The 12201-nt window shown below is 38.2% G+C and overlaps 1 protein-coding gene across 3 annotated transcripts in view; it reads right to left on the reverse strand.

The window, feature by feature from the left end:
• The window catches only part of crocc2 (ciliary rootlet coiled-coil, rootletin family member 2), a 131569-nt gene that overhangs the window by 79731 nt on the left and 39637 nt on the right, over positions 1 to 12201 (reverse strand). For all 3 annotated transcript variants that reach the window (XM_062038604.1, XM_062038605.1, XM_062038606.1), the window contains exons 9-13: positions 11160 to 11366; positions 10979 to 11075; positions 3386 to 3475; positions 3187 to 3297; positions 2901 to 3091 (exon numbers count right to left, since the gene is read on the reverse strand). In XM_062038604.1, the coding sequence (XP_061894588.1) occupies positions 2901 to 3091; positions 3187 to 3297; positions 3386 to 3475; positions 10979 to 11075; positions 11160 to 11366 (696 nt within the window). The remainder of the gene's footprint in view (positions 1 to 2900; positions 3092 to 3186; positions 3298 to 3385; positions 3476 to 10978; positions 11076 to 11159; positions 11367 to 12201) is intronic.

A 12201-nucleotide genomic window follows, 5' to 3' on the forward strand; every position in this document is an offset into this window, starting at 1 on the left:
CGCTGCCATGATACCACAATGCACCGCGCGGGGTGATTCAACCAATGAGGGTACGCCTCACAGCGACCGCTTAGCAACAAGCCGGATTTGTTTACGTCGGGACAGGTTTAAAAACTCGAATTATATTGGTTCAGAATGGCGTCATCGGGAATTCCATGCTCATTTTTAGAAAGTAGGTAAACTTGGCGTCACAATGATACCAAATATGGCTAGGGGGATTCCCCCTTATTGCCGCGAGTGAGCGTTGAAAACACTTGATTTTCTCAAGGAATTTTAACACAAAGGACTAATTTCTGAAGACATACCTCGTACAAAACCTTCAAATAAAGGTGATTTAAAGGCCTACTGAAATGATTTTTTTTTATTTAAACGGGGATAGCAGATCTATTCTATGTGTCATACTTGATCATTTCGCGATATTGCCATATTTTTGCTAAAAGGATTTAGTATAGAACAACGACGATAAAGATTGCAACTTTTGGTATCTGATAAAAAAAAGGCTTGCCCCTACCGGAAGTAGCGTGACGTAGTCAGTTGAACATATACGCAAAGTTCCCTATTGTTTACAATGATGGCCGCATGAAGTGAGAGAGATTCGGACCGAGAAAGCGACAATTTCCCCATTAATTTGAGCGAGGATGAAAGATTTGTGGATGAGTAAAGTGCAAGTGAAGGACTAGTGGGGAGTTGAAGCTATTCAGATAGGGAAGATGCTGTGAGAGCCGGGGGTGACCTGATATTCAGCTGGGAATGACTACAACAGTAAATAAACACAAGACATATATATACTCTATTAGCCACAACACAACCAGGCTTATATTTAATATGCCACAAATTAATCCTGCATAAAAACACCTGCGTGTTTGTTATGCTAGCTCCTAGCTCCTATGCTAGCTCCTAGCTCCATAGAACACGCCAATACAATTCAAACACCTGATCAACACACACAATCACTCAGCCCAAAAGACCGTTCACCTAACCCAAGGTTCATAAAGCTTATATATTTTAAAAAAGTTACGTACATACGCAAAAAAAAGTTGCGCACATACGGTCAAGCGATCAAATGTTTAGAAGCCAAAGCTGCATACTCACAGTAGCACGTCTGCGTCTTTGTCATCCAAATCAAAGTAATCCTGGTAAGAGTCTGTGTTGTCCCAGTTCTCTACAGGCGTCTGTGTATCGAAGTCAAAAGTCCTCCTGGTTAGAGTCTCTGTTATCCGAGTTCTTCCATCTTGACTGCATCTTTCGGGAATGTAAACAAAGAAGCGCCGGCTGTGTACTGTTGTTGCTGACTACGTTAGAAAAATACGTCCATTTCGCACCGACAACTTTCTTCTTTGCTTGCTCAGCTTCCTTCTCCATAATGCAATGAACATGATTGGAACAGATTCACGAACACAGATGTCCAGAATACTGTGGAATTATGAAATGAAAACAGACCTTTTCGTATTGGCTTCAATGTGGAAGGCATACCCGTGTTCCCCGGTCTACGTCACGCGCATACGTCATCCTCAGAGGCGTTTCGAACCGGAAGTTTAGCGGCAAATTTAAAATGTCACTTTATAAGTTAACCCGGCCGTATTGGCATGTGTTATAATGTTAAGATTTCATCATTGATATATAAACTATCAGACTGCGTGGTCGGTAGTAGTGGCTTTCAGTAGGCCTTTAAGATGTTTTCTTGCTATTTCGATGATTGGGATCGCTAGATTGTGGCTTTATGGACTCATTTTTGTGAAAATCTCAATTTCAACCAAGATACATTTTTTTCACTTATTTGCCTGTAGGTCAAAATTAGCCTGTGAGTATTCCGACTCATTTTGCCAGCACGGGTCACCGATTCTGTTCATAACTTTTATGGACAGAATTTCTAGGCGCAGTCAGGGCGTTGAGGGGATCTGGTTTGGTGGCTGCAGGATTAGGTCTCTGCTTTTTGCAGATGATGTGGTCCTGATGGCTTCATCTGGCCAGGATCTTCAGCTCTCACTGGATCGTTTCGCAGCTGAGTGTGAAGCGACTGGGATGAGAATCAGCACCTCCAAGTCCGAGTCCGTGGTTCTTGCCCGGAAAAGGGTGGAGTGCCATCTCCGGGTTGGGGAGGAGACCCTGCCCCAAGTGGAGGAGTTCAAGTACCTAAGAGTCTTGTTCACGAGTGAGGGAAAAGTGGACCGTGAGATCGACAGGCGGATCGGTGCGGCGTCTTCAGTAATGCGGACGCTGTATCGGTCCGTTGTGGTGAAGAAGGAGCTGAGCCGGAAGGCAAAGCTCTCAATTTACCGGTCGATCTACGTTCCCATCCTCACCTATGGTCATGAGCTTTGGGTCATGACCGAAAGGACAGGATCACGGGTACAGGCGGCCGAAATGAGAGATAGGGTGAGAAGCTCAAAGTAAAGCCACTGCTCCTCCACATCGAGAGGAGCCAGATGAGGTGGTTCGGGCATCTGGTCAGGATGCCACCCGAACGCCTCCCTCGGGAGGTGTTTAGGGCACGTCCAACCGGTAGGAGACCACGGGGAAGACCCAGGACACGTTGGGAAGACTATGTCTCCCGGCTGGCCTGGGAACGCCTCGGGATCCCCCGGGAGGAGCTGGACGAAGTGGCTGGGGAGAGGGAAGTCTGGGTTTCCCTGCTTAGGCTGCTGCCCCCGCGACCCGACCTCGGATAAGCGGAGGAAGATGGATGGATGGATGGGTCACATATATCCCCATATGACAAATTCGACCTTGCACTTTTTACGCTGACATGAAAAAATCCGATACAGTTTGCATTTGGGCCAAAAAATTGGAATTGACCTGGAGTGCGAATATGGCCAAAATGTCCCCTCTGAAAAGGAACTGTCTCGGTTTGGTTGACCCTTTTGTGTGAGAAATGTGCATTCCTGAAGCCTGAAAAGTACCTCGAGATGACCTCCAGTGAAGAGCGAGCGCTGTCACGCTCTCTGAGACATTCCTTCAGGGCCTCCTGACTTTCCTCCATCACCTCCTGCATCCTCGTCTCCAGCTCCCGCCTCGCAGAGTCGCTACGCTGCAGCTGACCGCGCAGTGCGTCCACTTCCTCCGACGCCGCGTCCAGGCGACCGCCAAGGTGCTGTCGTTTTGGTGTACAAGTATGTTCCTCATTTGGAATGATTCGACAAGCTTATGTAGAAGTCAGGACTATTGAGTGGGAAAAGGACGGCAGACCTGTGTTTGTTTCTGGTGCTTGGATAGGGCAGACTGCACCGCCATCAAGGTGGTGTTTGGCGGTGGAGAACGACCCTCAGACGCACCGCGTTCAACTTCACCCGCCACCAGCTGGACAGCAAGTGAGGACAGCGGCTGGTGTTACGACGTGGATGTTTGCACACAGTCAGCACTTTGGGATCCGTTGTTTTCAACTGACCTTATGGACATTGCAGATCATGTTCTGGAGGGCTCGGTTCTCTGCGCGGAGAGTTTCCATCGCTGCTCTGTCCTCAGTTCTCCTCGTCTCCTGAGCAGGAAATTGTGATGGCAAGGCAAACAACACCAGCCTGACGCTTCCCAGACTGCTGCTACTTGAAGTTGATCAAAACATCGGGACTAATGTTCCCTCCAATTTAGAGCAAAGGCAAAAACTTGCAGAGCACAGTGTGAACAGACGTGCACACTGTGGCCACACCAGCATCACACCTGTCCCAAACCTGACTTAATAACAAGTTCAATCTTTTATTATTAATTATTGTTTTCTAATTTAAGTGATTTGGCCCACTTACGAAGAAAATAACAAAAACCATCTTTATTTCATGAGTTACACTACCGTTCAAGTTTGGGGTCACCCAAACAATTTTGTGGAATAGCCTTCATTTCTAAGAACAAGAATAGACTGTCGAGTTTCAGATGAAAGTTCTCTTTTTCTGGCCATTTTGAGCGTTTAATTGACCCCACAAATGTGATGCTCCAGAAACTCAATCTGCTCAAAGGAAGGTCTGGGGCCGTACTTATCAAGCTTCTTAAAATTACTCCTAAGAAGTCTGCTAAGAGTTGACTTAAGAGTAAATAAATTCTTCGCTGAAAGCTGCACTTAAAAGTTAGTTATCAAGCGTCTTACTCACACCTTCAGCGAAGTGTAGGACTGAATCTTAAGTGTCACACTCAGAGCTGAATTACGACATTACTATGTGCCGTAAACGGAATTTTAGGTGACGTCATTTCTGTGTCCATAGAAATGACCAATCACGGAAGGGAATCCGTTGTCTAAGAATAAAGAATTATCTTGGAAATATTTAAGTGGACAATGGGAGTGTATATTTTGACAATAAACTACAAAATAATACAAAACAAACTAGTCCCCGCCGGCTATATGCCCACTGCAGACACATGCAGAAATCAACAAGGAATCGAAAAGTATTAAATCTGTGACAAAAATAATATCCGCTCTGTCTAAACGATACCGTTTGATCAGCTGCTCGTCATCAAAAAAAACCAAAACATTGTTCCGTTCCCTGAACGTTCGCGCACGTCTCTCTCGCCTCAGTGCCATCCCCTGCTGGCAACTCCTAACCACTTAAGACACCTCTGAAGGTCTCTTAAATATCGTGGAGAGTAGGAGTGATTCTTAGACTTAAGAACGTTGATAAAAAGCTTTTATTCTTAAGTTTGAGAGTAGGACTAAATTTCGCAAATTCTCAAGACTTAAGTGTAAAATGGCACTCTAAGAAGCTTGATAAGTACGGCCCCAGTTTTGTAGCTTCTGTAACGAGCTAAACTGTTTTCAGATGTGTGAACGTGATTGCACAAGGGTTTTCTAATCATCAATTAGCCTTCTGAGCCAACGAGCAAACACATTGTACCATTAGAACACTGGAGTGATAGTTGCTGGAAATGGGCCTCTATACATCTATGTAGATATTGCACCAAAAACCAGACATTTGCAGCTAGAATAGTCATTTAGCACATTAGCAATGTATAGAGTGTACTTCTTTAAAGTTAAGACTAGTTTAAAGTTATCTTCATTGAAAAATAAGGACATTTTAATGTGACCCCAAACTTTTGAACGGTAGTGTATATGTACCAGTGTGGGTGGGTCCTACTTTGGAAAAAATGTGTACCCCTTTCAGAGATCTCATTTAATTCCCCTTAAAACATTCTCATGTTGGACAATGAAATGTAAGCACGGGATAGAGTGCAACTTTCTGTCTGTAAAATATATATTTGTATGAACTAGGGGTGTAACGGTACACAAAAATTTCGGTTCGGTACGTACCTCGGTTTAGAGGTCACGGTTCAGTTCATTTTCGGTAGAGTAAGAAAACAACAGAATATACATTTTTGGGTTATTTATTTACCAAATTTGCAAAATCTGCCACCAAAAATATTTTTCTTAGTGGAATATTTGATGTGAAGTAATGGGAACCTTGGATAGGTCAATAATTCAAAATAACATTGATTTTGATTCAATTAATTCGAGGCGGTATGGCATAGTGGGTAGAGCAGGGGTCACCAACCTTTTTGAAAGCAAGAGCTACTTCTTGGGTACTGATTAATGCGAAGAGCTACCAGTTTGATACACACTTAAATAAATTGCCAGAAAAAGCCAATTTGCTCAATTTACCTTTAACTCTATGTTATTATTAATAATTAATGATATTTACACTTAATTGAACGGTTTAAAAGAGGAGAAAACACGAAAAAAATGACAATTAAATTTTGAAACATAGTTTATCTTCAATTTTGACTCATTAAAATTCAAAATTCAACCGAAAAAAAGAAGAGGAAAAACTTAAAAAAAGAATTTATGGAACATCATTAGTGATTTTTCCTGATTAAGATTAATTTTAGAATTTTGATGACATGTTTTAAATAGGTTAAAATCCAATCTACACTTTGTTAGAATATATAACAAATTGGACCAAACTATATTTCTAACAAAGACAAATCATTATTTCTTCTAGATTTTCCAGAACAAAAATTTTAAAATAAATTCAAAAGACTTTGAAATAAGATTTAAATTTGATTCTACAGATTTTCTAGATTTGCCAGAATAATTTTTTTGAATTTTAATCATAATAAGTTTGAAGAAATATTTAACAAATATTCTTTGTCGGAAAAACAGAAGCTAAAATGAAGAATTAAATTAAAATTTATTTATTATTCTTTACAATAAATAAATAAAAATACTTGAACATTGATTTAAATTGTCAGGAAAGAAGAGGAAGGAATTTAAAAGGTAAAAAGGTATATGTGTTTAAAAATCCTAAAATCATTTTTAAGGTTGTATTTTTTCTCTAAAATTGTCTTTCTGAAAGTTATAAGAAGCAAAGTGAAAAAATTTATGAATTTATTTAAACAAGTGAAGACCAAGTCTTTAAAATATTTTCTTGGATTTTCAAATTCTATTTGAGTTTTGTCTCTCTTAGAATTAAAAATGTCGGGCAAAGCGAGACCAGCTTGCTAGTAAATAAATACAATTTAAAAAATAGAGTCAGCTCACTGGTAAGTGCTGCTATTTGAGCTATTTTTAGAACAGGCCAGCGGGCTACTCATCTGGTCCTTACGGGCTACCTGGTGCCCGCGGGCACCGCGTTGGTGACCCCTGGGGTAGAGCAACCGTGCCAGAAACCTGAGGGTTGCAGGTTCGCTCCCCACCTCTTGACATCCAAATCGCTGCCGTTGTGTCCTTGGGCAGGACACTTCAGCCTTGCCCCCGGTGCCGCTCACACTGGTAAATGAATGATGAATGAATGATAGGTGGTGGTCGGAGGGGCCGTAGGCGCAAACTGGCAGCCTCGCTTCCGTCAGTCTACCCCAGGGCAGCTGTGGCTACAAATGTAGCTTACCACCACCAGGTGTGAATGAATGATGGGTTCCCACTTCTCTGTGAGCGCTTTGAGTATGTAATAGAAAAACGCGATATAAAATGTAATCCATTATTATTATTATTATTATGTTTTGAGGAATGACAGTTTGAAAGAAAAAAAACAGCTTTGTTTTATTAGTCAACATTGCAACTTTTTCTAAATTACATTCAACCTTTAAGCTTTTTTATTTCACTTTTGTTATGTTTTTGTTTATTTTAATAGTATTTTTAGAATGTGCCCCACCAGTTTCATATGCACATTCACCGAACCCTTCTTTAGTGAAAAATAAAATGTTGGTTTTTTTCAAATTCAAGACAAAGTTATATGTTTTTGGTAACACTTTAGTATGGGGAACATTTTCTAAGTAACAAAGACTTAATTTAGAGTTTTTTGGACACTAGGGGAACATATTCTAAGTAACAAAGACTTAATTTACAGTTTTTTGGACACTAGGGGAACATATTCTAAGTAACAAAGACTTAATTTACAGTTTTTTGGACACTAGGGGAACATATTCTAAGTAACAAAGACTTAATTTACAGTTTTTTGGACACTAGGGGAACATATTCTAAGTAACAAAGACTTAATTTACAGTTTTTTGGACACTAGGGGAACATATTCTAAGTAACAAAGACTTAATTTAGAGTTTTTTGGACAATAAGGGAACATATTCTAAGTAACAAAGAATTTAGAGTTTTTTGGACACTAGGGGAACATATTCTAAGTAACAAAGACTTAATATAGAGTTTTTGGGACAATAAGGGAACATATTCTAAGTAACAAAGACTTAATTTAGAGTTTTTTGGACAATAAGGGAACATATTCTAAGTAACAAAGACTTAATTTAGAGTTTTTTGGACAATAAGGGAACATATTCTAAGTAACAAAGAATTTAGAGTTTTTTGGACACTAGGGGAACATATTCTAAGTAACAAAGACTTAATATAGAGTTTTTGGGACAATAAGGGAACATATTCTAAGTAACAAAGACTTAATTTAGAGTTTTTTGGACAATAAGGGAACATATTCTAAGTAACAAAGACTTAATTTAGAGTTTTTTGGACAATAAGGGAACATATTCTAAGTAACAAAGACTTAATTTAGAGTTTTTTGGACAATAAGGGAACATATTCTAAGTAACAAAGACTTAATTTAGAGTTTTTTGGACGATAAGGGAACATATTCTAAGTAACAAAGACTTAATTTAGAGTTTTTTGGACAATAAGGGGAACATATTCTAAGTAACAAAGACTTAATTTAGAGTTTTTTGGACGATAAGGGAACATATTCTAAGTAACAAAGACTTAATTTAGAGTTTTTTGGACAATAGAGGAACATATTCTAAGTAACAAAGACTTAATTTAGAGTTTTTTGGACACTAGGGGAACATATTCTAAGTAAAGACTTAATTTACAGTTTTTTGGACACTAGGGGAACATATTCTAAGTAAAAAAGACTTAATTTAGAGTTTTTTGGACAATAAGGGAACATATTCTAAGTAACAAAGACTTAATTTAGAGTTTTTTGGACACTAGGGGAACATATTCTAAGTAACAAAGACTTAATTTAGAGTTTTTTGGACACTAGGGAAACATATTCTAAGTAACAAAGACTTAATTTAGAGTTTTTTGGACAATAAGGGAACATATTCTAAGTAACAAAGACTTAATTTACAGTTTTTTGGACACTAGGGGAACATATTCTAAGTAACAAAGACTTAATTTAGAGTTTTTTGGACAATAAGGGAACATATTCTAAGTAACAAAGACTTAATTTAGAGTTTTTTGGACACTAGGGGAACATATTCTAAGTAACAAAGACTTAATTTAGAGTTTTTTGGACAATAAGGGAACATGTTCTAAGTAACAAAGACTTAATTTAGAGTTTTTTGGACAATAAGGGAACATATTCTAAGTAACAAAGACTTAATTTAGAGTTTTTTGGACGATAAGGGAACATATTCTAAGTAACAAAGACTTAATTTAGAGTTATTTGGTTAGAGGGTTAGGGCCAGGGTTAGAGGGTTAGGGTTATAATAAGGCCATGCCGAATAAGGCATTAATAAGTACTTAATAATGACTAGTTAAGAGCCAATATGTTACTAATTTGCATGTTAATAAGCAACTAATTAATGGTGAATATGTTCCCCATACTAAAGTGTTACCATGTTTTTTTACTGATGCACAAAATGAAGCGTGCATGAACATCACCTTGTTCAAACAACAAAACCAACAAAGTGCATAAACTCACAACAAAATACACACCCGCAAGTCAGTGTGACTTCTGCTATTGCCGTATCCGTAATACGCCGATAGGGAGAAGTTTGTATTTACACGATGAGTCGGGTGTGTTTTGACCTCCGCCGAACCCCCGAGCCTGACTCACCGAACCCCTAGGGCAGTGGTTCTCAACCTTTTTTCAGTTTATGTACCCCCTGTGAAAATGTTTTTAATTCAAGTACCCCCTAATCAGATTAAAGCATTTTTGTTTGAAAAAAAGAGATAAAGAGTAAAATACAGCACTAAGTCATCAGTTTCTGATTTATTAAATTGTATAACAGTGCAAAATATTGCTCATTTGTTGTGGTCTTTCTTGAACTATTTGGAAAAAAAAGATATACAAATAACTAAAAACTTGTTAAAAAATAAACAAGTGATTCGATTATAAATAAAGATTCCTACACATGGAAGTAATCATCAACTTAATGTGCCCTCTTTGGGGATTGTAATAGAGATCCATCTGGATTCATGAACTTAATTCTAAATCTAAAATGTCAACACTGAATATTGCATTGTTGCGTTTCTTTTCACAGTTCTTTTTGACAGATATTTAAAAAAAATCTCACGTACCCCTTGGCATACCTTCAAGTACCCCCAGGGGTACGCGTACCCCCATTTGAGAACCACTGCCCTAGGGTTCCATCGAACCCAGGTTAAGAACCATTGCCTTAGAGCAGGGGTCACCAACCTTTTTGAAAGCAAGAGCTACTTCTTGAGTACTGATTAATGCGAAGGGCTACCAGTTTGATACACACTTAAATAAATTGCCAGAAATAGCCAATTTGCTCAATTTACCTTTAACTCTATGTTATTATTAATAATAAATGATATTTACACTTAATTGAACGGTTTAAAAGAGGAGAAAACACGAAAAAAATTACAATTAAATTTTGAAACAGTTTATCTTCAATATCGACTCTTTAAAATTCAAAATTCAACCGAAAAAAAGAAGAGAAAAACTAGCTAATTCGAATCTTTTTGAAAAAATTAAAAAAAATAATTTATGGAACATCATTAGTCATTTTTCCTGATTAAGATTAATTTTAGAATTTTGATGACATGTTTTAAATAGGTTAAAATCCAATCTACACTTTGTTAGAATATATAACAAATTGGACCAAGCTATATTTCTAACAAAGACAAATCGTTATTTCTTCTAGATTTTCCAGAACAAAAATTTTAAAAGAAATTCAAAAGACTTTGAAATAAGATTTAAATTTGATTCTACAGATTTTCTAAATTTGCCAGAATAATTTTTTTGAATTTTAATCATATAAAGTTTGAAGAAATATTTCACAAATATTCTTCGTCGAAAAAACAGAAACTAAAATGAAGAATTAAATTAAAATGTATTTATTATTCTTTACCATAAAAAAAATTAATTTACTTGAACATTGATTTACATTGTCAGGAAAGAAGAGGAAGGAATTTAAAAGGTAAAAAGGTATATGTGTTTAAAAATCCTAAAATCATTTTTAAGGTTGTATTTTTTCTCTAAAATTGTCTTTCTGAAAGTTATAAGAAGCAAAGTGAAAAAATTTATGAATTTATTTAAACAAGTGAAGACCAAGTCTTTAAAATATTTTCTTGGATTTTCAAATTCTATTTGAGTTTTGTCTCTCTTAGAATTAAAAATGTCGGGCAAAGCCAGACCAGCTTGCTAGTAAATAAATAAAATTTAAAAAATAGAGGCAGCTCACTGGTAAGTGCTGCTATTTGAGCTATTTTTAGAACAGGCCAGCGGGCTACTCATCTGGTCCTTACGGGCTACCTGGTGCCCGCGGGCACCGCGTTGGTGACCCCAGCCTTAGAGGGAGCGTTGATTAGGACCAGACTTCAACTGATTCAACACACCAATCCTGACTGCTCACATCTCACCATGGTGTCCAAGCTGCTCTGCAGGCTAGTAAGGGTGGCGTCTTTCTCGCTGTTTAGGCTGCAAAGGTGCTCCACTGCGTCCGCCAGCTCAACGACCCTGAGCGCACCGGCATGAAGACACGAGAGTTCCTCAGGACACAACCGTCGTCGTCGATAGTTTCTTGGTTACGGGGGACTTTACCTGGAGTTGAGCACCACTTTCTCTGCATCCCAGCGGCCCTGAAGCTGCATGGCCTCTCGGAGCTTGGTCTTCAGCTGCCTCTCCAGGGTCCATGCCTCCGTACCACTGGAGGCGCTCTCCTGCGTCTCTCTGGACTGAAGGTTCTGGCAGACGGCGTGAAGCTGCTGGCTGGCGAAGGCGCACTCGCCTCGCATGTCAGCGAGCGTCCTGGAAGGAGGCGTGGCCTGCGATTGTGACATTTTGCTGGCTCCAAAATACATTTATCGAATTTGTTTTTTTGTCAAGCGTGTTGGCAAAATGTTGCTGACAAAGTATATTCTATTGTTTGTGTTTGTTTTACCTAACTTGGGAGAGTTTACAGTGTTAAAATACACGAGAAATACAAGTTTTGAAAGGGTATATATTAGGGATGTCCGATAATGGCTTTTTGCCGATATCCGATATTCCGATATTGTCCAACTCTTTAATTACCGATATCAACCGATACCAATATCAACCGATGTATGCAGTCGTGGAATTAACACATTATTATGCCTAATTTGGACAACCAGGTATGGTGAAGATAAGGTACTTTTTAAAAAAATGAATCAAATAAAATAAGATAAATAAATTAAAAACATTTTCTTGAATAAAAAAGAAAGTAAAACAATATAAAATCAGTTACATAGAAACTAGTAATTAATGAAAGTTAGTAAAATGAACTGTTAAAGGTTAGTACTATTAGTGGAGCAGCAGCACGCACAATCATGTGTGCTTACGGACTGTATCCCTTGCAGACTGTATTGATATATATTGATATATAATGTAGGAAGCAGAATATTAAAAACAGAAAGAAACAACCCTTTTGTGTGAATGAGTGTAAATGGGGGAGGGAGGTTTTTTGGGTCGGTGCACTAATTGTAAGTGTATCTTGTTTTTTATGTTGATTTATTTAAAAAAAAAAAAAAAAAGCGATACTGATAATAAAAAAAACGATACCGATAATTTCCGATATTACATTTTAACGCATATATCGGCCGATAATATCGGCAGGCCGATATTA

Source organism: Entelurus aequoreus, linkage group LG27, assembly GCF_033978785.1.
Source record: "Entelurus aequoreus isolate RoL-2023_Sb linkage group LG27, RoL_Eaeq_v1.1, whole genome shotgun sequence".
Lineage (NCBI taxonomy): Eukaryota > Metazoa > Chordata > Actinopteri > Syngnathiformes > Syngnathidae > Entelurus > Entelurus aequoreus.